The 25,694-nt window shown below is 33.3% G+C and overlaps 1 protein-coding gene across 1 annotated transcript; it reads right to left on the bottom strand.

Moving 5' to 3' along the window:
• Window positions 1-1,933: 1,933 nt before the first annotated feature.
• LOC111417350 (uncharacterized) lies at window positions 1,934-23,923 on the bottom strand. The gene is made up of 3 exons (XM_023049597.2): window positions 23,501-23,923; window positions 19,349-20,352; window positions 1,934-2,619 (listed from the first exon to the last, which is right to left on the bottom strand). The coding sequence occupies exons 2-3, from the start codon at window positions 20,253-20,255 to the stop codon at window positions 2,039-2,041; spliced, it is 1,488 nt and encodes a 495-aa protein (XP_022905365.1). The 5' UTR covers window positions 20,256-20,352; window positions 23,501-23,923; the 3' UTR covers window positions 1,934-2,038.
• Between the last annotated feature and the right edge of the window lie 1,771 nt (window positions 23,924-25,694).

Genomic DNA, 25,694 nt, shown 5'->3' with positions numbered 1-25,694 from the left:
GTTGATTGGAGGTATTGTTTACTAATATTATAACAAAATTAACGATCTATTTTTTTTTATTAATTAATTGTATACAATTTCTTGTCTTTAGCAAAAAAAAAAACGACAATAATTATGTTTTTAATGCAAATTGTATGATTTCTTAATTTAAACAAATATTATACTCCTTATGAATATACAAGTAAGTTTATAAAGACATATTTGACTAAAACTTATTTTTATTTTATTTTTTATTTTCCAATTTTTTTTTAAATTTATTATTCTTATTTTTATCTTGATATAATAATATATATATGTATGTGTAAGCGAGGTGTAAATCACAGGTACATTCTTTTTAAAAATATCTACAGTTGAATGGGGTGTACAGTGTGTTTTCAGTCAGTCTTAATTGTAGATTCCAGTGCAACAGACATCTCTACACTCTGCACACGTAAAAGACAGTAGTTTAATAATTTGCCGTGTGTGAAATTGTATTGTCTTATGGGGTAGATCTGAGCGTTCAAATTTCTTTTTGTTTCCGCGATTAACAACGTTTCGGCAGTTAAAAACAATTTGATGAGTTGAAATCTTTCGGAAAAAAGAATTGTAAACGCTTAGTTGCATTTTATTTTTTATTTTATTTTCATTTTTTATATATCTTTTTTTTGTCCTGCTTTCCAAACATTTTCGTTTTTTTAAGTTATCAAAAGTACAAAATACTGTAAACTATAATTACTATACATACTTGCGTAATGTAGACGTCGTTTCAGTAAAACTTTCATTTTTTTTTTAATTTTTTCCACCTTGTAGGGTTTTTAAAAATATTACAAGTGGCTAATTTTTAACAGGATAAACTGAAACATTTTTATTACATATAAATGAACACAATTCTCAACCAACACATCCTATATATATATATATTTATTTTTTTAATAATTCCTGTGTGAATATACATGCGTGTATTATAAAGGAAAAAGCATAATATTGTCAAAAATTCTTTATGATCTAAAAAAGATTAAAAAAACTTTTTTGTAATGTTGTTAACGAAAAATGCATCCATTTCTAGTTTAATATCACATTTCTTTTTAAAACAAAAGAAAACTTTGATACTAACAAATATTTTTTCTATTCCCGTCAGAAAATTGAACTAAAAGTTTTGCTAAAGTAAAAAAAAATGGTAAAAAACCTATTAATTGCTCAAATTATTAGGCATAAACGTAACAATTACCTAAGATAAAAAATACACAACTAAACTTGCTAACAGAGTCCGTTGATTAAAACAAAGAAAAACAAAGTAACCCTATCACATCTTCAATAATTTGAAAATTAATGCAAAAAAATGATTCTATTATAAAAAAAATCTAAACTATTAAGTATTAATAACCGTTACCTCTGTTCTTTTTTGAAAAAGAAACTCAACATATCATTCGCTATTAAAGATTATAAATGAAAAAAAAATGAACAAGGAAGATATTTCTTATTATAATGATTATTGTAAAATTAAAATCACAGTGGAAAAAAAAAACAATCTGTGCCTAACATTCACGAATGGACCGCACAGATGTTCCTCAAAAATTTAATTCTTTTCATGATAATTTTTGCTATTGACTCTTCAAGCAAGAAAAACCAAAAGTCTTATCTTCACGATTTTTCTTTATACGTTATGAATTAAAACCTATCCTGAAATCGATACAAAACAAATTTTAGCACCAACAAAATTGAATGAAATGACACAATAGATGTTAAGTTGACTAGTAAAACAAAAAAAATCTTGTTAGCATACTCATAATGAGCAATATACGATACCGTCAACAATTATAAGTACTAAAATATGAATTGTGTCGATTTCAGAAAAAAATTTCGTTATTTACATGTTTTTATGTACAAGTTATTTGCTGCACCATTGTCGAAATTGAGATTTATCTACATCGAGACTAAACGAAAAACACAAATATTAACCAAATAACAATTTTATCGCATGGAAAAAAAATAGCACAATTAAAAAATCTATATACACTTTATCTTTTGTACATTTCTATTTTTTTTTTTAATTTTCAGCTTACTGAAAACATCTACTATTTCTTAGCTGCCTCAATCTTTGTTCGAGGCTGTGGGTTTCCGCTTGCAACCTTAACTTCTCCCGTTGCTGCACTAAACTTTTATTGGTTAAAAAGTGACAATAATCGGCAGCTTCTTTCAAAATATTTATTTTACTAGCTTTGTCTTTCTTTTCAATCTTCGGCACAACCTTTTTTAACGATGAAAATGCTGTCGCCAGGTCGATACGACGCTTGCGCTCCATGTGATTGTGGAGCTTGCGTTTTTGGGACGGCTCCATATCGCTATCCAATCCTCGCCTTGCCTTCCTACCACGTCTTTGATTATTACCAACATCACTACGTATTCTTTTACTGAAAGAGTGGTGATTCTGATGATGGATCCTCCTTGAAATCACCGTTGTTGGTTCATAAATTGGACTTGAAGGTCTCGATGTTGAAGCCGGTGTATATCTTTGCTTATTTGCATAGGCCGTCACTAAAGCTCTTTGTATCGACTGACGATCTGATGTGCTTGGATTTGTTGGCAACGGTCTTCCTCTTATATGTTTTTCTGTTATTGATACTACATCGATTTCTTCCTCTGTAACAAAAAAAAAGAATTTACAACCTTGTTTTTTATTTTAAGGTTACAACTTAAGACTTTGAGAGTTTAAAAAGACTTTAAGAGGAAAGGTTTTCTACCTGTTCCAAGAGTTGCCCTCGAAAAGGTTCTCGAAAATGATGAAAAAGCTCAGTGTCATTCTAAGAAATGCCGATTTTGAGAATAAGACACGAATTCGTTGCAGAATTCGGTCGAAAGATTAGAAAAAACTGTAACCATGACATTTGACGCGATAACAAGTTATCTTGTTACGCGCGCCTTTTAATAAATTTTTATCATCACGGGGAACGTGGCTGTCGGCGTCAAGAAATCCCCGCATGGCAACAGAGCCGAACCGGGCGTTCCTAACTCTATAAATAAACATCGTCGTCGTCCGAAGTTCAGCCTGAAATGTGGGTCAGGTAAATGGACCCAGGTGGAACAGATCTCAATTAAACAATTGTGTGGCATTTCAAACTCTCCAAACCAATATCTGATACCTATCTCATAACACTACAGTGATTGATACGATAGTAAAACCTCGATATAACGGATTTTATTAAAATGGAATTTGGATATAACGGACAAAATATTTTTAAGTCATACTATTAATATTATCTATTTAATACATCAGTATATTTAAATATCAAGTTACTGTATTTCATGTTCAAGGACAGGAGTTCTAGTTTTAATTGTTATTCATCATTATATTTTTATTGAACTACAAATGGAACTAACACTAGACCTAAAACTAAAAACATTAGGTTATGTTTCTAGTTTCAGGTTTAGTGTTAGTTCTTGTACTAGTACTGTTTTTCCGTAAACATATAGGATTTCACAATCACGTGCTGTGAGAAAATAAGCCTGTCTGAAGACGCACGGCTAAACCCGAAACTTTCTAGTTCTAGGTCTAGTGTTAGAAAATTGGTGATAAAACATCGAATCTTACGGCGAAATTGCCAAAATCTAAGCCGAACAACAGTCCAGACTACCGTCAAAAATTACAATGAGGCTGATTCATTCGCTCAAAGTTCGTACAGCTCGGCCAAAGAAACTTTCTAGAAGAGATATTAAAGATATTTATTCTCCATATTAAAAGAAGTGAGCAAAAACCCTAGAGTTAGCGCGCCAAAATTAGCTGACCACAATGGACAATGGATTTCTGGTTCAAGGTTTTGTTTACTGACGAGTCGAAGTACAACCTTTTTGGAAGTAATGGTCAAAAATTTGGTAAAGCACCGCGGAAGTAATGTCATGGTTTGGGGAGCGATAACAGCATCTGGTGTAGGAAAACTGGCATTCATTGATGGAATTATAGAGAAAATTTGAAGCCATCTCAGCAAGATAATGACCCCAAGCACACCTCCTCAGAGTCCGGATTTAAATCCAATCGAGCATGTTTGGGAGCTTTTGGAACGTAAGATGCAAAATCACAGAAAACACTGAAATTTGCGTTAGTCGAATCTTGGGCTGAAATAACAGCAGAAGAGACAACAAACTTAGTTGCTTCAATACGCATTAATTTTAAAAACTGTCTCTAATCGCACTGTAATACTAATTTTCTGTTATCTTATTACATTGTACAAAAACCTCATAATTCAGTGCTGTATGTAGAGTTAAAGTTAGTATGGAAACAGTTATATTTTATGTAATAATTTTTTCGATTGATTTTCAAACTTCCAGACAGGGTGGGTAAAAAACTTTTTCTCACCCCATCTTTCGTCTGCCCTTCAGGATGCGAGGTCGGGTCGAAAAGAGACGAGAAGGTTTTTGGGGGGAGAAGGGACAAAGATTCAGGGTCACGAGACCGTCGACGACGACGACGGTGGCGGCGGCGTCGTTTTTCCCACGACGAGCTGTACCGAGACCAACGTAATACAGCCGCAGTGCGGGACAGGCGTCGCGACGCCTCCTCCGGCCTCGCGAGGTCGTCGCCCGAAAAGCCGCGTCGTCGTCTCGCCGCAGTGGAGAGGGGAATTCGGGTTTGGGGCGGCGTCCCGGCGGTAACGAACGCCGACGCCGTGTTGGGCGTCGCCCGGCATCGCGACCTTGACATACTTCTTCGAAATATTTCCCTCCCTCCTTCATTACATAATGAAATATAGATCACAAAAAAAGTAGAAATATGTAAAAAAAGTATTTATTGAGTCATAAAAGAAGATACATAGACCACTTCTGAGTTTCTTCTTCCTGAGTGAGTTCCTTTTTTATTCTTCGTGGTAATTAAATTCTAATTATTCATTTTTATTCTTTTTTTGTTCTTCGAGTTGGTAATGACGTTAATTTTGTTTGAATGAGATGTAATACGCAGTTTGAAGTCATTAATATTCTCCACGTGCGGTGAATGATGTATCAACAAGAAAAGAAAAAAAATCTGAGTTGATCGATAGCGGCAGGTTTATTTTCTTACAGCACGTGATTGTGGAATCTTATATGTTTACGGAAAAACAGATAAGCAGATAATATAAACAACTTTGAAAAGCAAATAAAACTGCGGTTGATTGACGTAAATTATCTTATAAGGATGTGATGATGTTGAAATTTGAATTAAATATAGTAAATCCAATCGTCTTCCGGGAATTCAGACTTCGGAAAAAAGTAGAAAGCCGTTCCTCGAAATCTTTCACTAAATAACCATCGAAGACATTATAATTCTACAAGCGTTACAATGTAAGAGGAGTTTGAAACGGGACAATAAGGCAACGTTCACCAACTATGTAGTAAAGACTTTCCTTGCTGACCGATGTTAATTCACGGATGCTCTTTTCGTCGTGAAATTATAAATATTGAAACGCAACGAGAGCAAAGTAGTAGTTATCTTCTTTCGAGAGATGCGATCCTTTTTTTTGAGGGTCTGTAATTGGCTCACTGTAATGGTAAACTGTATGGGTAGCAAAAACCGATTTGAAACCATCCGATTATTTATGGTGGTGGTCGAATTAACTCATAATGTGAACATCGACCGCTCGTCGACTCGATGGTTGACTTAAGAAGAAGCCGTTAGGAGAGAAAGAGAGATGGGACAACGAGTCTGATAAGAGAGTATAATTGGCGATGTGGAGAATGCCAGACTGTTAAACTGGATTCGCGCGCAGTCTCTCCTTTCACATTCCACCGCGACTTGGCCCAAACCGAGCGCGGTTCAAGTTAACGGAATTCCTCTGTAATTCCTGTTCGCTAAGCGAAAAGAAGCTTTCTTTAAAAAAAACACTTGGAAATGTTTTTAAGAGAATTTATCGTCAACGCAAGATGTTTATTTTTTTTAATCAATAGAAATTGGGTATTTCTGATATAAAACATGTCGAATCTTGTAAAGTTTCTAGATATATTATGTACACAACACCATATAGTATAAGATAACCGCTATCAAAAACAACTTGTTACCTTGTCGAAATTCCTAAAACGTTTAATATTTACAGAGATAATTTCAGGCGCCTGGAGTTCGTTTTTTTCTCTCCCCAGAATTCGATCTCTGTTAAAACAACTTTTTAGATAAGATTATGTAATGGACAACCATCATAAAACTTTTAAGTACATTTTATAACTGATTTATTCTTTCGTTATTATTTTTTAAAGATAAATTTCACAAAAAAAAAAGATTTAGAAAGTTGTCAAATTTAAAGTTAAACCCAAAACTATAAATTATATAGCTGAAGACCCAAAACTTTCTAGGTCTACTGTTATTTCTAGTTTTAATTGTTATATAGTGCTAGATTGTTGTATATGTTTAGTCAACTGAAAGTAGAACTAACACTAGACCAAGAACTAGAATCATTCGAGTTTAGCCGTACGTCTCTTAAGACGGCTAAACCCAAATGTTTCTAGTTCCAGGTCTAATGTTAGTTCTAGTGACAGTGCAAGTGCAAAACTAGAACTAGAATCATTCGGGTTTAGCAGTCTTTAGGGACGTGCGGCTAAACCCAAATGATTCTAGATCTATGTATAGTGTTAGTTCTACATATTAATAGTGCTAGTGTAAAACTAGAACTAACACTAGACCTAGAACTAGAAACATTCGGGTTTAGCCGTGAGTCTCTTAAGACGGCTAAATTCGAATGTTTCTGGTTCTAGGTCTAGTGTTCGTTCTACTTTTAGTTCAATAAAAATGTACAACAATATAGCACTGAATAACAATTAAAATTAGAACATTTCGGGGAATATCCTGATTTTATATCCTGAAGTCCATTATATCGAGGTATTACTATATTTATAACTAATAAAAAAAAGTTTTGAAATGGTTTTAGTTGTTTAAAAACCGCAATTAAATAATTTTTCCCCTATTACAAATTACATAATACCCCGTATATAATTGAATAAGGTTCTTCCGCAGATGTCCAAGACGAAGACGACCGAGCCGCGAGAAATGCCGGAGAAGCAGCCGGCAGCGGCGCAAGTTTGGCTCGTTTTACTGCGCGCAGAGGGCAGTCCCCTCAGACAGTTACCGCCGCAGACAAGTCTAGACACGCTCAAGAAAACCGTCCGCTCACCATCCGTCTGAACGGCTTAAAAAAAAAGGGATATAAAATACTCTTCCAATCATTAAAGGAAATTTTAATAAAAATATCCCAACGAGATTTGGAAATTATGATAAAAAAAAAATTTGAAGTTTCACACAATAAGAAGTAAACAGGAAGTTATTCTATTCAAGATCTATCTATTCCACGTTGAGGTTACAGACCAACTCGTTTTTATCTCAGCGAGGGTTTCCTGTTTATCAAACGAGTATAGATATAAAATACGTGTTTGTATGTATTCACACCGCAAATATTGGTGAGAGACTCAGCATCTCTTAGGTATTAAAGATAAGAAGGGTGTTATCTATCCTGGGGTTTTCTGATATATTTATATGTAAATAATAATAGAATGATAAAGTTACGAAGAAGTCGTTTTCATCATTCCACATTTCGTAATAAGAAAAATATACTAGAGAATCACTTGCAACACTCTACCTATTTTAATTATCTCTTTAAATGAATAAGTTACTGAAAGTTACTCAATCAGTTCCTTAGAATACAACACAATAAATACAGATCAATAACATCCCGCTATAAACGATTATGTTCTCCAGTTGTAATGTGTAATTATACGTAAATAAATTGAAAGCAATGAAAATAAATTTTGATTGCTTCTACTAATTACTCTTGTGTAACTTAGTTGACCGGAAACACGGCATAACTATAAAACACTTCTTCTTTCCGCTTTATTATGAGTACTTAACGTTGAGTTATTCTGGAAAGATTGCACTTTATTAATAAATTATTATTATTTATTAATAAATACCAAGGTTTTCAAGTACAATTTATGAACAAACGAGAAAATATAAATACAGTAAAAACATACTTAACTCTGAGTACTACGTAAACATATCATATTAGTTTCATTTAAGTACGTGTAAATCTATATTCGTTGCGGCAAACTCAACGATTTTTTGTAGTGGTAATAAATGTATAGTGATTAGTTTTTTAATCGTTGCGAAACTGCCGTGCTTTTGACAATGTAGCAATAAAAATGATAAGATAGAAACCCCATCGACGAGTTTGATTCTTATTACGTTAATGAACTTAATGAAGCAATTTATGCTGTAAGAAGCCTGGCTTCTTAAGACACGAGCATAAAGATATACAATATATGAAGATGTTATAGGAAAGATATTCAGGCATTTATTTTAACGTAAATTAATAGACCTGTTTTGGTTCAAGAGTTCTGAACAGTTCTGAACCGTTTTGCGCATACATATTGCATATTATAGGTCTGCGCGGAAAGGTTTAGGAATTACAGAACTCTTGAACCAAAACAGGCCTAATATTGGAACGTAAATAAATTGTACATGTATTTTCTAAAACATAAAATTGTAAGATTGTTAATAAAATATGTAACAAATAAATAAAACGGTATAGGAATAAATATGAAATTAACCAATTAAAAGATATCACAAACTGTTATCACTCTCGTAGACTACATATTAATCTTTTCTCCTTAACTGGCATGATATCGCTTTCATCACTAGATACTTCTACTTGATACGATTCAATGTTGGATTTACTTGAAACAATTTCTGCTTGATCAGATTTTACAATGACGTCTGAATTAACCGTTGTGTTTGGGTTTTGATCAAATCTTTAGAAGTCTCCTCATATTGAGACAAACATTTAATAATATCCTTCTGAAACCGGATAGCTCGTTCCACATTGGGATCATTTTGCAGAAAATGGTTGCTTAATTTCCGCCCTAATTGAAGTCCTCTTCTTGAAGGACTCTTCTTCGTCTGGATCATCCAATTCTTCGTCCGTCATTAATGCAGCAATATCTTCCTCACCGAAATCATCGAAACCTTTTTCTCCCATTGTATGTGCTAGGTCCATTATTAGAGAAAATTCATGCTCGAGTAATAATTTAGCATTGTCGTCTCAAACTACTACACCTGGCCATAATTGCTTCAGCACTCAATTAAGATTGATTGTTTAATTTCGGTATACGGTAATCCGACATTTTTAACATAATCTAAAAATGGAAAGAAAATGATTCATTATTTTCTATTTGTTGTAAAATATAACAGTACGATCGCTTGATACATAATGCCTTAAATGTTAAAATTATCCCCTGATCTAAAGGTTGCAAGAAAGAAGTCGTATTGTTAGGCCAAAATACAACGTTCACATTTTCATGGTATAAATCTTAAGGATGACATGATGATATTTTTCAACGTCTACGACGAAAAAGTTATAAAATCATTTACTAAAAAGTACACCAGTAACCCAGTCTTTTTTCAACGGCAAGGTTGTTGATGTTTATTCCTTATGTGTTATACGACTTTTCGATGCTTTATCACCATTATTAGCTGATCGATGATTTTTTGTCAAATAAATTCTTTCTGGTATTTTCTGGTCAGGAGTGTAGAAAGAACCATGACTCGCTGAAAAAGACAGTTTCTTCGAAGAAGTAGATAGTGAGTGATTCTCAAATTTTTGATAAAGTTTTAAAGCCGTGTATGTAATTGCATTGGTATCAACTGTAATCCTCTTTTGAGTGGTCTTCTATCCATATCACTAATGTTTTTTCCATTTTTTTCCATAGTAACATCTCTTATGTATGAAGATGTGCTAACAATACTAGCAGAAGATCCAGCTGCTACACTTTTTCTAAAGCCTCTAACTTTGATAGGAACGGGTATATTGTTGTAGATCTGAGACACGCATACTCTATAGGAGCAGATATTTTTTCTACAAAGTGTTCAAAAAATATCTTTTTTTATTTTTTATTTTAGTATCGCTTTTCACGTCTTATCAGTTTTCCCGAGACACTTTGTTTTGAACAACGCACAGCACTTCTTTTTATGCGAGCTGACTTCTTTTTCTTTGGAACCATAACATTTTTGAGATTCCCTCTTCCATTTGATTTCATTATGCCATATTCGTTATCTGTTGAATGTAAGATGAGAAGATCTGCCAACTCAACTGAGGAATAAAAATTGTCGTTATACAGTAACCTTTATTCAATAATGGTTCTATGAGTTTCATTACCACTTGCATATGTACTCAAATAGTTCAAGATGCTTAAGTGGTTAAGTCTAGTTTTCATGACGATGCAGTGCCCAACATAAAAATTAATTATATGACTCAAATATGGAAAGATTCGTGGGCAACACAGCTGAATCATATTCAATGTAATCCCGTTATAATCTAGTTTACAAGACTAAACGTTCATAACAGTACTGTCATTTCTGCCATTCCGGACAACTTATCTTATTACGAACTTTATATTATAGAACAACTCACTTTTTCATGTCAACCATAAACTGATTTAATCATCAAAATAATTCAATTACAGTTATAAAATTTGTTTGCTTGCAAGTTTTTCAGTGAGTAAGTAAGGTCGTAACCCGTGGGCACTTGTGTGGGAGAATACGTCGGATGAGAAAGCATTCTTATTGACGCCATTACCGTGGTGGGAGACGATAATTCTGTTTACTGGTCATCTCGATTAGAGCATGGCAACAAGATCAATGAATGATACCAATTCTGCTATACCACATTGTTTTCTTATAGTAGACTTGAATTGTACAATTTAATTATGTTTAGCTTTTTATTTATTTCTTCTGCCTTTTGACGTTTCTTGAATAAAAACAAATTTTTTCAAATACCATTTTTCATCTTCTTTCCATCTCTTCTATGGCTGCTAAAAATGTTTCATCATCAAAATCCGATTTCCGACTGAGAAATCCGAACTTGAGAACCACTTCCATAGAATATTTTTGATTGATTATTTTGGACACGTATTCTTCTAAATAAATATAGAAAAATCATTTTATGAAAAATAACTTGACGATAACGTCTTTGTAATTTTCATAAACAAAAATAATTATGCACAAAACTAAAATTAGATTTGATAAATTTATATTTAGGTTTTAAACATTGTTTGTTAGAAAAAATCAAAAATTAGATAACATTTTGTTAAAAACACAATAATAAATAAAAGTTTATTAATTTTAGTTTTTGTGGTTAATTAACTATTCATAATTTCTCCTTAAAACCGCGACTAGGTTTTCCTCAATTTTTTCTGAGAATTTACAGGAAAACCGAAATCCTGTAAACGGGATATCCGGTCCCTACTGAATGAATGATTGTCGATAATCTTATCGTTAGACTACGACCTCTGGTCTTTTTTCGTAGATAACAGTTTGAGAAATCGGTACAAGTTTTCAAAGTTACATTTTATGTATATGTAACACTTCTTTTGAAGTGTGAACTTTGAAGCTATCGTACACTTTTTTGGTACTCTTTGTAAAATTGCAGCTGCAAAAATAACAAAAACTACCTACTATGCAGCAGCCTCTGCAATTCTTGGAGACGTAACAATAGGAAATAGCCTGGCATCTGCCCCTTTTTTCCCTCTTTTCAAAGAAGAGGAAGGATAAGAAATCTTACAATGAATTTAAATTGGCCGTGGAAATAGTACATAAAAAGAAAACATTTTAGAGAAACAAATATTTATTCAAATCTTTGCGATAATACTGTCAAAAATTGACCTAATTTCTCATTATCTAATCCCATTAATTCGATCATCATCATAAAAGATAATAATCTTTGAAGTACAATTTTGATTATGATCACCAGTAAAGTTTTTATGAAGTATCTAAAAAAAGTCGATATTTTAGATTTCTCACGATCATTAATCATAATTAAATCGTTACTTTACTTAAAATGCAGTTGTGGCGCCATCAATAGGTCAACGTCGCAAAACAATATCAAAGTCGCAAATTCAACTGTGACACGTGCGACATTTGCCACCAAAAATGTACACAACACTTTCAGCACACGCTGTGTGATTATTATTGCATCATCTTTTAAATTTTGTACATTTATCAAAGATATAATTTATATTTTTATGTATTATTATAAATTAATAAATACGCCAATTTATGAACGATAAAATATATTTTCTATTATATTCTTATCTTTTACGTACTACTCGTTTGTACGAGATGTCTCATTTTAATTTTAACGTAACTAGAAATTTATAACTTGTTAATTACGCTACTTAATACATTCAAAACAACCCATAAAAAATCTGACGAGGGAGAGAAAGAGACGATCTACAACAGCATGTAAGCATTTCCTGTTTTAAAAACAAATTTGCATATGCAGAACAAGTGTCACAGACGTTCCTTCATTCATTTTTCTGCACGTTATTCATACACCGGAAATCGCTCGCCCTTCTTCTCTTTTATTTACTTATGTATTTTTTTATTTTTTTCATAAGTGCACAGGAATGAATACAAAAATTTTGACGAAGAGAATAGAAAGGAAAAGAGAAGAGAAATAATAAATTTTATAATTTGTCGTAAATGCAAATTGTCAATTAAAATGTTAAGGAGCGATGAGCTCACGCGAATATAAATCCAATTTTTCGTTTTTAACTCTCTCTCCGTATCTTTTAAAACATAATTTTAGATTGTATTTTGAACAAGGTCTTTGGCCTTGGATCGTGTTAAATACAACAATGTACTACTCCTGCGATGTTTATGGTTTTTGATAATTTTAGCTTGCCACTAACCTTGGGCTTATGCAACTGCAGTTTACAATTCCCGTTAAAATCTTTAGTGTATTGAGTTGGAAAAGATATTTTTAAACAAATTGTCCATTACTTACACGTTGATTAACTACATCATTTTTCAAAATTTATTTTCATTTACCTTTTTTTTTTCAGATTCTTATCAACTAATTTATTATCCGTAATTTTAATTCATACCGTGTTTTGTAGAAATCATTGAAATTTAATTATTAATTTTTTGGTTAGGCTATTGACCAATTCAAGGTTTGCGTATTATGAAGGTCGAAACTAAAAAAAAGAAGAGTCGATTTTAGTCATTACTACGACGTGTGTGTCCCAACTTAGATCGTATTTCGTAAATTGTTGCATAAATTCATTAGCGCGGCCAAATTTACATTGTCTGGAGGTCTCTCTTTCTTTATCATTCCTCCACTTTGTTTCAAGAGCGTTGTTTGTCGTGAAATAGGAGTAGCCAAATAGGAATTCGCTGGCGTAATATCTCAACAGGAAATCGTATCCGATGCCATAAAAATATTTTTGATTATAGATTATTACCTTAATATAAATAATTATAATTCAACCAAGGGTAAACTGAATACGTTTACTTATACTTGGGACAATGTAAAATGTGATAGGTTAAGGAACGTGCCACAGGTTTTGTTATGCGGGTACTTTTTTTTTGTTCCTTCCTCGAGAACATCTCGAAGCCATCCAAAACACCTGCTCGCTTGTATCCACCTGCTCCCATATAACTCGTGTGAGTAGCCATAAGATTATCTTATTAATTATTATTACGTCAGGTGTATCGCTTGATTTCCAACAGTGTGAATCTGCTCATTGGAAAGACAGATGCAACGATTGTAAAATACTATAATATCACCGTATAAGATCATAACAATCTTCATATAATTTTAAATCCAATCTTTCGATCTTTTTTTTTGATTTATTCGTAAAACGTAAAAAACATATTACAATAACCCTCCAAGAATAAATTGGTGATGATTCAGAGATCTTCCTATCAAAAAGGATAGAAGTTTGATATTAAAAAAGTGGTCATAACACGAGTAGCATAAGTCATTGACAGAGGAGGGTGTGATGGTTTATATGCGGGTTGTATTCTGCGAGGGGAGAGAAAAGCTGAAAGAACTTTTAATTCTTCGATTGATGGCTATCTGAAATGTTCCTATAGTAATGGTAATCAGGAAAATAGAATGAAAAGATATAATAAAAACTTGACAATAAAATAATATTGGTAGCTAAGCATTATTTTATTGTCGTTTGCGTTTTATTAATCATTAATATTCTGAATCGATCCTATAGGAGGAGCAATAAAAGATAAGTAAACTACGAGAGAAAAATACGTATCACAACAGTTAAACAGTTCTGTGCAGATATTACAAATATATAACTCAAATTTTTTTGAAGTACACAGGAAATATAGGAAATTTATCATAAAAGTTTTTCATGAGACCATCTTAGAGAGGAGGCTCTAATAAACAAGAAATAATAATTTTAAATTTATTTGTTCAGCAATTCCCACGGCAACCTGACAGAACGAATGTTCCCCTTTGTTAATTATAGGATGGCATCGTTAATACATAGTTCAGTTCAACTTGCTATCATAAGTTGTGATATCCATCTGAATTGTTAATTCATTAATGGTTGTAGTTGATTGCTATACTTATCCAGACTGGATAATGAGAGTGAACATTTGAAAATGATTGAATGATGGATCAATAGTACAAAATCAATACCCAACAATAATGGGGAATCCGGTTACTATTTTGTACTAATTAACAACTAGTGATGACTAATAACTCTAATAAATTCTTAGTTTATTTGTGTTATATTTCGGAACATAACATTTCTGTCAGTCTAAATCTTCTGAGAGCTAATTTAAGTCTTTTGACAAAAACAGAAGATTTTAAGAAGAAACAGAAAAGATATTAATGAGGAGCTTCCTATAGAAAATGTAACTCGAATAATATAATTTTGAAAACATTATACAAACATATGTTTTTGGGGTATCAGAACTATACATACATACCAAATGTATTATTACAGGATATGTGGATCATATGGTATAACTAGTAGCAACCTGTGGAATATTCAGCAATAAATTTCCTAAAATCTTTGGTATAGTTCAGAGCACTTCTTCGTGTTTCTTAGCCAACAGAAATAGTCTAATCAACTTTCCTTTGATTATGTATAATGAAAAGGTTATCTAAATTTGAAACAGATGATGAGGTGGTAAATGCAGGTTTTTTGATCATAGTGCAGAAATAACACCCAATAAAATTACTTCTTCTTTTATTTTCTTACCACATCTTCCGTTTCGCATTCTTCCTCATTGCTTGTTCGTCTCTGATCCCCTAGTGTGCTTCGAGTGATTGCTCTCAAAATCCCCATTTCGTTGGTATACCCCATTTTCTTGAGATCCTCTGTGTCTACCTAGACGCTGGTTTTGTATATCCTCACTTTGTTCTCGGTAGATATGCAGTTGTTTTTCCAGAGGGTTGTTGAGTTCTTCATGAGACGATATGCTTACACCCAAATATGTATAGTCTGTTTCTTACTCTATCATATGGCTCCCCTCTAGTTTACATGTGCTTACCATAGTTCTTTAGATATTACCATAGTATTTGTTTTGGTAACATTTACCTCATGTTGACTTTTTCCGATTGTGTTTTAAAGTAGTATCTATTGCAGTTCATCTTGCAGTCAATGTTGCGTGGCCGCGTAACATTTTACGTTTTACCTTAAGCACTGGTTCTATAATCCCGGCCAAACAGATGTTGAAAAGTAGTTAGTTGTACTTTCTTACAAAAATCTAATCGGTATCTCGTATGGGATTCTAACGATCATAAACAGTTTGTTAATAAAATCATTACATAGTATTGTATGTAATCACATTTTGTAAACAGCACAATGAACGATAATTCTGTAAATATAAACATTGCATTGAATGCATTATTTCTACTTGTAAGGAGGAATGTTTTAAAGATAATAAAATCGTTAAAAGCCATTAAATTGGGAAGATCAGATGAGATTATAACTTTTTGTAAAAATTATGCGACATGTGGCAGAGTAGATCTCTTGAAGAATTTTTGATACAATCACAAAATACTTATAGATAAATTCAGTTATTATGAGCTAGGGGAATTTCGCTATTAGAGATTAAATCCTATTTATCTATGAGAACACGATTTGTAAAAAACTACATAGAAATAATAATATAAAGCACATTAAATATAAAAATACTTGATTATAGTGACTATAAACTTTGTAGATGATATAATTAACCCAACCAACAATGTCATAATAATGTTTACATCTAACAAAAAGTTTTGAAATGTTTATACATGAAATGACAAAAATATTTTAATTGGATAGAATAAGTCACCATATAGTTAAGCATATTGTGTCATGGCCAAAGACGTTTTCAATAAATTGGCAATCTTTATTGGCGGGTATAGTCCATATATTTGGAATTTATGGTAGTATCGTAAGCAAAAAGATTGTGACATGGGCATATAGCATAGAACTTGATCATATAATCACAGAGATATCTAATATAGTTGTTTCTTGAATATTTTAAGACAAATAATTTCTAAATAATATGCAGTATATAAATTATAGATCCGAAAAAACATTTCTTCTCCATTTAAGTCACCAAACGAAAAAAAATCCCTTATTTACATGCATCAATTTTCAGAAATATCAATGAATATTTAATGATCATGTTGGTATTCATAAAGTGTTCTTCTAAAGTGTTAGATGGGAATTTCCACTGAGATTAGAATTCCAAGAAGTGTTAACATTTCCGGAAAACAATTTATAATTTATGAAATAGCAGACAAATGAAAAATGTTAATAAGAAATCTTTAAACTAACGAAAATTAATTAACATTTTAAATAAACATATTCGTCGAACCGCGAGTTAAATAATAAAATTCATTCATTCTAATTTAAACCATTCTTGACTACGGTCATTCTAAAAATAGAAATCAAATCAAAAATATTGTAACATGAAAACCAAACATAAAGACGATAACCTTCCATATTCTTTTTTTAAATTACTTTTTTTATGTAAGCAAAAAGAGAGAAAAGCCTGTAGACCAAGGTTCCGACCAGATAAATTGTTGCTAGTCCGAAATAGTACACGTTACGTAGTATATGTAAGTAGGTACTTAATAATAATATTATCGGCAACGAGTTACTACGATCCGACGATGCTGTAGCACGTAAAGATCGCGTGAGCGTCCGTAGTAGGTAGGCGAAGCATGCGCGCGCTTCTGTCATTCACATCCCTCCTCCCGCTCCAAAAGCGTAGTACGTCTACGTAAATGTACGTAGTATTGTGGAATGGGCGCGAGTGATTCGCAATCGATCGCCAACGTCACCATTTAAGTACTATATTAAAGACTACAACAGAAAGAGATAACAATTCTATGCAAATTGAAATAGAAGGAAATAAATATTGATTAACGACTACACAGAAACTGACTGTTACATAAAAGAAAAATTTACTTTTCCCACCCAAGACATTTGCACTTGGACTAGTGCAAAGTGAGATAGAGGAGTATTTGGCGCCAAGGCAAAGTACGTACACGGAACCGAGTGGCGGCGCCGGCAAAAATTTCCCAGTGATGCAGTCGTGCGCATTGGTATTTTTAAACCGTTAAATAACGTGTCGGTACTACTGCACCAGGAAAAACGCTGTATTATTCTGGAAAAATGTATGCACCGCACAGTTGGCCCAATATGTGTTGCCAAGTAAACGTACTACTTTCCTAACAAACAATCAAAATCGTTATTTTAACACCGAGTCACTAAACGCATAGTATAGTACAGCATAATTTTAATGCACACAAATTCGAACAGCTATGCAGCATTTGTTAATTCTAGTTTTAGTGCAATAAATATATACAACAATCTAGTACTGAATAACAATTAAAACTAGAACTAACACTACATTAGGGTTGCATTAGGAAACACGAAACTTGCTAGTTCTAGTGTTAGTTCTAGTTTTGCACTAGCACTATTACTAGAACTAACACAAGACCTAGAATCATTCGGGTTTATAGAAAAAATATAGAACAATATACAAAAATATGCAACATCTAACACTGAATAATAACTATAACTAGAACTAACACTAGACCTAGAAACATTCGGGTTTAGCCGTCTTAAGAGACGCATAGCCGAAACCCGAAACATTCTAGTTCTAGTGTTAGTTCTAGTTTTAGTTTAATAAAAATCTAGCGCTGAATAACAATTAAAAGTTTACTATTAAGTAACTGTTATGCATCATACATAGTATGATACGAATTGCTATTTAAAGGTATCTATTCTTAGATAGCCAAGGGAATTGGATCACGTACATTATAAATATTATCGATACTAAAAGTATCGATTGGAAAAAAAGTAATGTTTTGATCGACTATAGAATTGCATTTTTCACTGTAATTGTTACCGGCGGGCGCCGGCTAATGACGTAAAGATTCATTCTTAGAAACCAGCGGACACGACAGCGCATTCTATACCCATGAGTAATACTCACAATTCGGTTCATACATGAGAATTAACTCCTATATGACACAACGACTAAAAATGTTTAATACAGTATTAAGGCAGATAAAATCGAAATAGTTATGTCACACTTATATATAAGCTTTCAATATCTAAAATAAGCTACTAAAATGTTTTCATCATGTCAAAAACAGCACAAAGTCTATAAATAAATAAACAAACATGAGTACTTAATAAGTTTAACAACTCTAATCGGTACATAAAGCGATTTTGTTGCACTATGTACTATTTTGAACAAACACAGATAGATAAAGTATGCTATTAGTAGTTATTAGACTCCGGCTAAATGCGGTTTATTTTGGATGTGCGGCGACTGGTATTTCGAGTGGTGTCCGGGGGGCTTTTACGAAACGCGAGGCCAATTAAATCGTCGGCGTCGCGGTTGACGCCGAGATAATAAAATCATTTTTTAAAGACGCCAAAAATTCGAGTGGGCGCCCAGATAAGGGGCTTTATCTCGCGACTCGCGATCATCTCCGACGTCGTCATCTCGAAATTGCAAGGCGCGCCGAATCGATAAAGCAAAAATTAAATCTGAACGTTATTTATAAAACCAGTCTATACATATTTATAGAGTTATCGGCTTTTACTTGCTAAATATATACAACCACACCTTTTAATTAAACACCCTAATACAACAATTTTGAAAAAAAAACCGGATGTAATTATTATAAATTATGTCATTGTTGTCAGATTCGTTGAATTTAGTAACATTACATAAAAAATGAAAATACTAAATTATTATTTTTAATATTTAGGTCAAAAAAAAAAAGATTAGAGGGTTAATGACCCAATGCAGAGAGGAAAAACGCCAGATGTGTTAAATATGCAAATCCACAACCGTTTGAAAAAGGGGATTAGAAAAATTGACAACTCATCATTAGTTTTTGGTCACCCTTGGTAGTTTTGCACCGATCCCCTTCTCTATAACGCCGCCCCTATGATGAGGGCTACACGGAAGAACCAAAAAAAAAGTAGGGTAACGGAACAGGAACTAGAAAACTCTTTGAACCTCCCCGAAATATAATAACGAACAATGATCCCATAATTAATACCGATCCTGTTTCCCTGTATATGTTAGACTTACCGGAATCTGAGGGTGTGACGATTCCACCAAAACTGCTGGTAGGAGGAGGTGGGCCAAAACAGTTCTTGTGGTAACTATGATCGTAGTGGACTTCGGGGGGATCTTCATCGCATTCTTCCTCCTCTTCCAATTCTTCTTCTTCTTCTTCATCGGATTCGTCTGATTCCAATGAATCTTCTTGGGATTCTTCCGAGTTGTTGTAAACTTCATTGACCATGACCGCTTCGTATAAATCCTCGATCGTTTCCGTTCCCGATAAGTAATCGCTTAATTCGGCGTCAATGTTTGTTTGAAAACACGATGAATCTTCGAGAGGATTACAAACGTGCTGAACCAATCGTCCTAAACACGGTGGCATATCTCGTTGTTGCTGTTGACGCTTCTTTTCAGGTGACATCATTAATCCGGGAGAATTTTTCGGTTTTGTAATTAAATCTTTACTTTCCGATGTCGTTAATAAACTCTCCGGTTGTTGCTGTTGTTGGGGTTGTTGTTTCGATTTTAAAAGACTCGCCTTATTATAATAATTTGTCGGCGGCGTTGTTGGCGGTTTGTTGTTCATTTCTCTAACAGTTACCAACCATTCAGGCATCGTTCTTTTATCGATCGTTCCGTGTTGATTATCGACACAATAACCCATTAACATACAGTCGTGTCTATGACGATCAACAGCGTCATTTGGAATACCACCCGAAGATATTTCACAACTACGAATGTTATTTTCCATGATAAAGTGTTTCTTTAAACCTTCCAAAATGGCATCATTTGCTTCCAAAAGTTGATCGAGAAGGTCATCCGCACGTCCATCATCGTCCGTTAAATAACATGGATCTATTATATCTAAATCATCCGCTATGCTATCATAAAAGCCGTAGCTTCTTGCAACTTCTACTAGACTAGCGTCCATTATTTTATTTTAATTCTTCTAACGTACTAAATTAATTCAATTCGAGGGGTATTCTTATACACTAATATCACAATGGTCTTCTTTAAATTTACGAACTCTAAAAATAAAAAGAAAATTTATTATTATCATTATTTACATTGCGATATAAAATTTATTGTGTAAATAACAATTCAAGATCAAGGCTTTATTTTTAACGAAGAAGATAAGATCTTAAAATATATGCTATAATAACTAATTATATAATTAATGCATTAAAAATGAATTAAACGTTTTAGAGTTTAACTATATGCATTTTTTTAAGAAGACTTGACTCGAAGCGTTTCAAAATCGGTATATCATTGTAGTGTAATAATAGCTTCGGAGAGATCAAGTAATAATGAATGCCATTTTATTGGTATTTTCGAGTTATACTTATTCAAGCTATACATTATATAGTTTCCATGTTCTCTCTGCAGCAGAAAATGGCCATTGACCAACGGCCTAAATTGCGGTATTGGTACATAAATGATTAAATGTATAAACATCGGCCATTGTGTCAGTGTAGCAATAAATTGTTATTGGTTTCCTTGTGTCTCTTAGCGAATGATTGATAATAGCCTCAATAAGAACGGAAGTTATTCATCTGTATCAGTATACATATTTTGGGATATGGATTTATTTTATACTGGAAATTAAATACACCGTGTTACGATATAAGATAGTGATGTTGCGGTTCACACAAAAGAGATGTTGAGATTGAGATTTAGCATATAAATAATAGAAAAATGGCAACTGAAGTGAATTTATGTTAACAATGTTATTACAGCCTACCATAACATACCTAACCACCTTTCATAAAATTCTTATTTATGGCGAGATCATAATTTAATGATTAAACGCAACTAATAATAAAGAACATCGCGACAACTGGCGGAGAAGATCTAACGAATTCCTGGACTGCAATATCTTATACTGTAACCAATATAACAAAAAACAACAACAGCAAGATAACAAAGTTGACAGATGAGACACTAGAGCTAATAAACGAACGAAGATCTTATATAAACAAAAATGATACCCGATACAGGACAATACAGAGAACAATCAGATCGAAAATCCGTGTAGCAAAGAATGAATAGTTGAAATAGGAATGCGTAGTGATCGAAAATCTACAGAACCAACAAGATACCTTCAGATTAGGAGGACACAAAAGATTGGGAAAAATGCTTTGAAAAACTATTCGTAAACGAACTCATAAGGAGGTTTGAAAACAACAAATGCATAACTGGTCCAACAGTACTTAAGGAGGCGCCAGAAAAGGTAATTTAAAATTTCAAAAATCATGAAATACCTGACACGGAATAAATTCAATTGGAGATTTTGAAACTACCAGATGAAAGTGGCATTACCAATCACAACCAACACATTCCATCACCCAATGTAAGTGAGGTGAGGTAGTTGGGTGAATGTTATATACAGTATATCCATAAAGTCATGGCGCACTTTTGATCGACCACAAGAAAGCAACAAAGTCAGATAGAAATGTGAAATCTTCACCAAATCCACCTCTTTAACATCTATGGAGAGTACATAATGAGAAAAACATTTGACGAATGGAATGGAGGGATCTCAATTGCGGGCAAGAAGATTACAAACCTGAGGCACATACAGTCGATTGTTCGTCGACGAAACAATTTAGTCGGATTGGTTTGAAATCGCGCGATACTTTGTCAATATATAATCAACTCAGTTGATCTGCTCTGCAGTTGTGTTGTGTGTGCACCTACATTAATCTTTATACATTAATGTCCATCAACTAAATTATCAGCCGACTAAAAATTGAGTGTATGTGCCTAGCCTTAATATTAATGCAGAAAAACCCAAAATAACGATCCGGTCTGATATTCTGCAACAGATTTCAAATAGTAGACCAGATGATGTACCTAATCTTATATATTGATAACACAGATTTAAGTGGTTCAATAAGACTCGCTAAAAGTGGAGTGACTATCTAAGATCTGGAAAGATCGCTATATTGCAAAAAGTACTAAAATGCTCTAGTTCAATCACTGATAATCATCTTCCGATATGAGGCTGAAACGTGGACAATTAAAGCAGCGAACAGAAAGAGAATTGTGCGATTGAAATGTAATGCTGGAAATCTGATCCAGAATAGACTATCTTTTATTTATCTTGCGAATATCCTGAAGTTGGTATCGGAAAAAAGTAGAGCAACGAAGAACCAACCTGCTGGACGAAGCAGATTCAGAAGATTACCGCCACTTTGTTTTATGAATGTGTAAATAAGGCCCGAAATCGAAGTCATTGGAGAATACAAAGTTGGTAATGATCAGTAATGAGAGAGCGAAAGAAAGAATTTATGTAAATTTACAAAAACTTCAATAAACTTCTCATCATTCACTCATCAATAGCTCTTCCCCCCTTATTTTTTCTTTGCATAACACATTTGCAACGCAAAGGAATTCGTGATATTACTCATTTATGTAACATCAACAATCGCATACGGGTTTTATAATTATTACACTCCAATACATAATTAACTTTTTCTTTTTTTGTTATATTTATAGATTTTTTTTTTGCTACCAAAAAAAAACATACGCGTTGAAGGAATGAGTATGATGGTATAGTATCGAATATGTAAGGTCGACAGCCGAAACTGCACCGTCTAGACACAACATCGTTATTATTATTAATTGAGCCCCTTTTTTTCTTCGTGAAGGTCACGCGGGACGGGGCTTGCTTCTTTATTTATATGGTTTTTTTTTCAATTTTATTTTTGAGCATTCCCGCCGATAAGCTTTCATTCATGGAATGGGGCGTGGGAGCGCGGTCCGGTGACACAGAATCGACACACACACGGTCATAAATGCTGCGTGTCAAGCCATATGACCTTGTGGTTCCTTTGCCGTTTAAAAATACCATATGCAACTAAAAAAAATATTTAAAAAAATTTATCTCAAAATTCAATTTACATTAATAGTAATTATTTAAATGAATAAGAAGATAAGGAAGAATTCAAGGTGAAATAATTCTGTTTTAATTTACATGGTAATCGATTTTAAATCGTTCTTTAATGTAATATAATAGAATACAAAATTCCTGGGGGGAAATCTTTTGGTTTTATAAAATATGTAGGTACTTTCGTTTGCAAATTGAGTACCAAATTGTATCGATTAATGTTACGTTAAAAGGGAAAGTTAATTTAAAAGAAAAATTAATTTTGAATAAAATCCAAAAAAACTTACAGTGTCCGCTGAAAACCAGGGAAGTTAAAAAAAAAGTTTGAGTTCTTCAAAAGAAGTTCCTCGCCGGGCGATGCGAAGAAGAGTTTAAGTAGAAGGAGCAGCACTCTTTCGTCGTATACACCACTTTTAGTCGAGGAGCGGCGCAGATCTTAGCACAGTTTTTTTCCGGACACAGCGCGCGAAATCTGTCGAGACTATAATGGTTATAAAGTTCACGGGGCCCTGGGAACAATTAGAAACTTGGCTACGACAACACAACTTCTTCCTCTGGTCCGCGTGCAACTTCGTATACATGCTTCAGGGGGTTATGTGGTTAAGGTGGTAAGCTGAGGGGCTCACACTTTATTATTAATTTATAGAGAACGACCCGTGTCCGAGAGTGCCGCAGACCGACTGACGCCCGACGAAGTCTTGGATATGACTGAAGTGGGAAAAACGAAGCGCGGCCAACGAGATGCCGGTATCGCCGGTCGACATGTGCCGAAAATTCCTACACCGTACGCCCGATTTTATATAAATTCCTCTAACAAATCAAGATTATTCGTTAATGTCAATCTAAAAATATAATTCTAATTCAAAAATTATATCGATTAGTATTAATTTTTTCGGTTGACTTGGTGTACTTATCGTTATTTTCAACGATTTTTTTTGGTACTAGTTATCGTTGCGTAGTATGCCGGCCGGCGGATAGAAGGCGGTGGGAGCGTGACACGAAATTTCAAGGCCTGCTTCGCTTTAAATCTTTCGATATTGCTGCGTGTAAAAACTGACAGTTTAGATCCTACAAATGATTTTTTCAGTTCTTTCGTTACTTCATATTCAAATTCATATATCATATTAAAAAAAAATCATATCATATTTCGCAACATCTTGTAAATCCATGCAACATCCGTCTTTTAACAAACGCTCAATACAAAAATACCTTCTTTTTATTTTTAGGGATTTGACGTTCTAGATTTAGACCGGCCAAGAAATTAAGGTTAAAACGTAAACTATTCTTTTTCTCAACATTATTATTAACTCGTACATTTCAACATCATCATTATTATAAAAAATACAAAAATAATTCCAAATTAATTACGCGTAAATTGCAATTTTTCAAAGTTCATTTTTTGATACATACAGTGTGTCCGTAAAGTAGCGGATATAACCAATAAAATCATTATAAACAGTAGTACGATGAAAGTGCATTCATGGTTACTCTATTATTTCTGGTTTTTCTTAGAGCAAATTCAATCTCCACCAGCGAAATATCTGGCATTTCTTCAAATGCTTGGTTTGTAATGCCTATTTCCGCTGATAGTATGTCTGTTTCTGGATCTAACTTCATATTCTTATACCACCTACTTTTGTACAGCTTTTTATTCACGAGCAATGAGTCGTAGTTTTTGCAACGATGTCGAAGACTTTGTCAAAAACATAATTTTTTCCTCAGAAGGAACATTTACTTTGAGCGGACAAGTAAGTATAGACAAAATTGTCAGTATTGGGCTACCCAAAATCCACACTGGAAAAGAAATAGATCAATGTGCGGAGCGAAGTAAAGACACTGCCCTGTGTCCTTACTTTTTTGAGGAAACCTTAACTAGAGAGAGATATACAGATTTTTTAAAACGATATCATAATGTTGACCCAACTCAATTCCAACGGCAGTTATTCCAATAAGATGGTGCGCCACCACACTTCAACAAGCTTTACTAAATCACTTTTTGAGCTTTTAGTTACAAATTTGAAGTAATTAAACTTTAAAGTAATTTTTCTCGAATATTTTCTTATGTAACCAATATTAATATTAACTGTACTAGATTCAGAAAAAATCCTCTTTCATATTCTGTAATAAAATGTGGGATTGGGCTTTACGGACATCATGTATAAAAACCAGACGCAGTTAAATCGTTAAATATACAACGTTATCGCAGATTATGCGTCGTTTAATAATCGATACAGCTTACGGGATTATTAATTTTTACAACAACCTTAGAGGTGACATAAAATTATTGAACAACCTTCTCAAGTTCTCACCTTTTCACGCTGCGCCAAAATATAATTATAATTTTAATTACACATTTTGAGATGCGTTTAAATTTAATTTTCCCATTATCATTATCTCATAACGTGAAAAACAAATTTTACTCACGATTATGTGTTGTTGTTGTTGTTTCTTGAGAAGGTTCGTTTGATTACTTCCCATTCT

The sequence above is a fragment of the Onthophagus taurus genome, chromosome 1 (genome assembly GCF_036711975.1).
Source record: "Onthophagus taurus isolate NC chromosome 1, IU_Otau_3.0, whole genome shotgun sequence".
Classification (NCBI taxonomy): Eukaryota; Metazoa; Arthropoda; class Insecta; order Coleoptera; family Scarabaeidae; genus Onthophagus; species Onthophagus taurus.
Note: the sequence above shows the minus strand (reverse complement) of the source record. Positions and strands in the feature narration are given on the sequence as shown.

What these genes read in the sequence shown, in the direction of transcription:
- LOC111417350 (XM_023049597.2), bottom strand. Translation starts at nt 20,255, where the DNA reads ATGGACGCTAGTCTAGTAGAAGTTGCAAGAAGCTACGGCTTTTATGAT. An exon ending in CGTCACACCCTCAGATTCCG is followed by an intron (nt 2,620 to 19,348) that starts GTAAGTCTAACA and finishes TTTTTGTTACAG; the next exon opens with AGGAAGAAATCGATGTAGTA.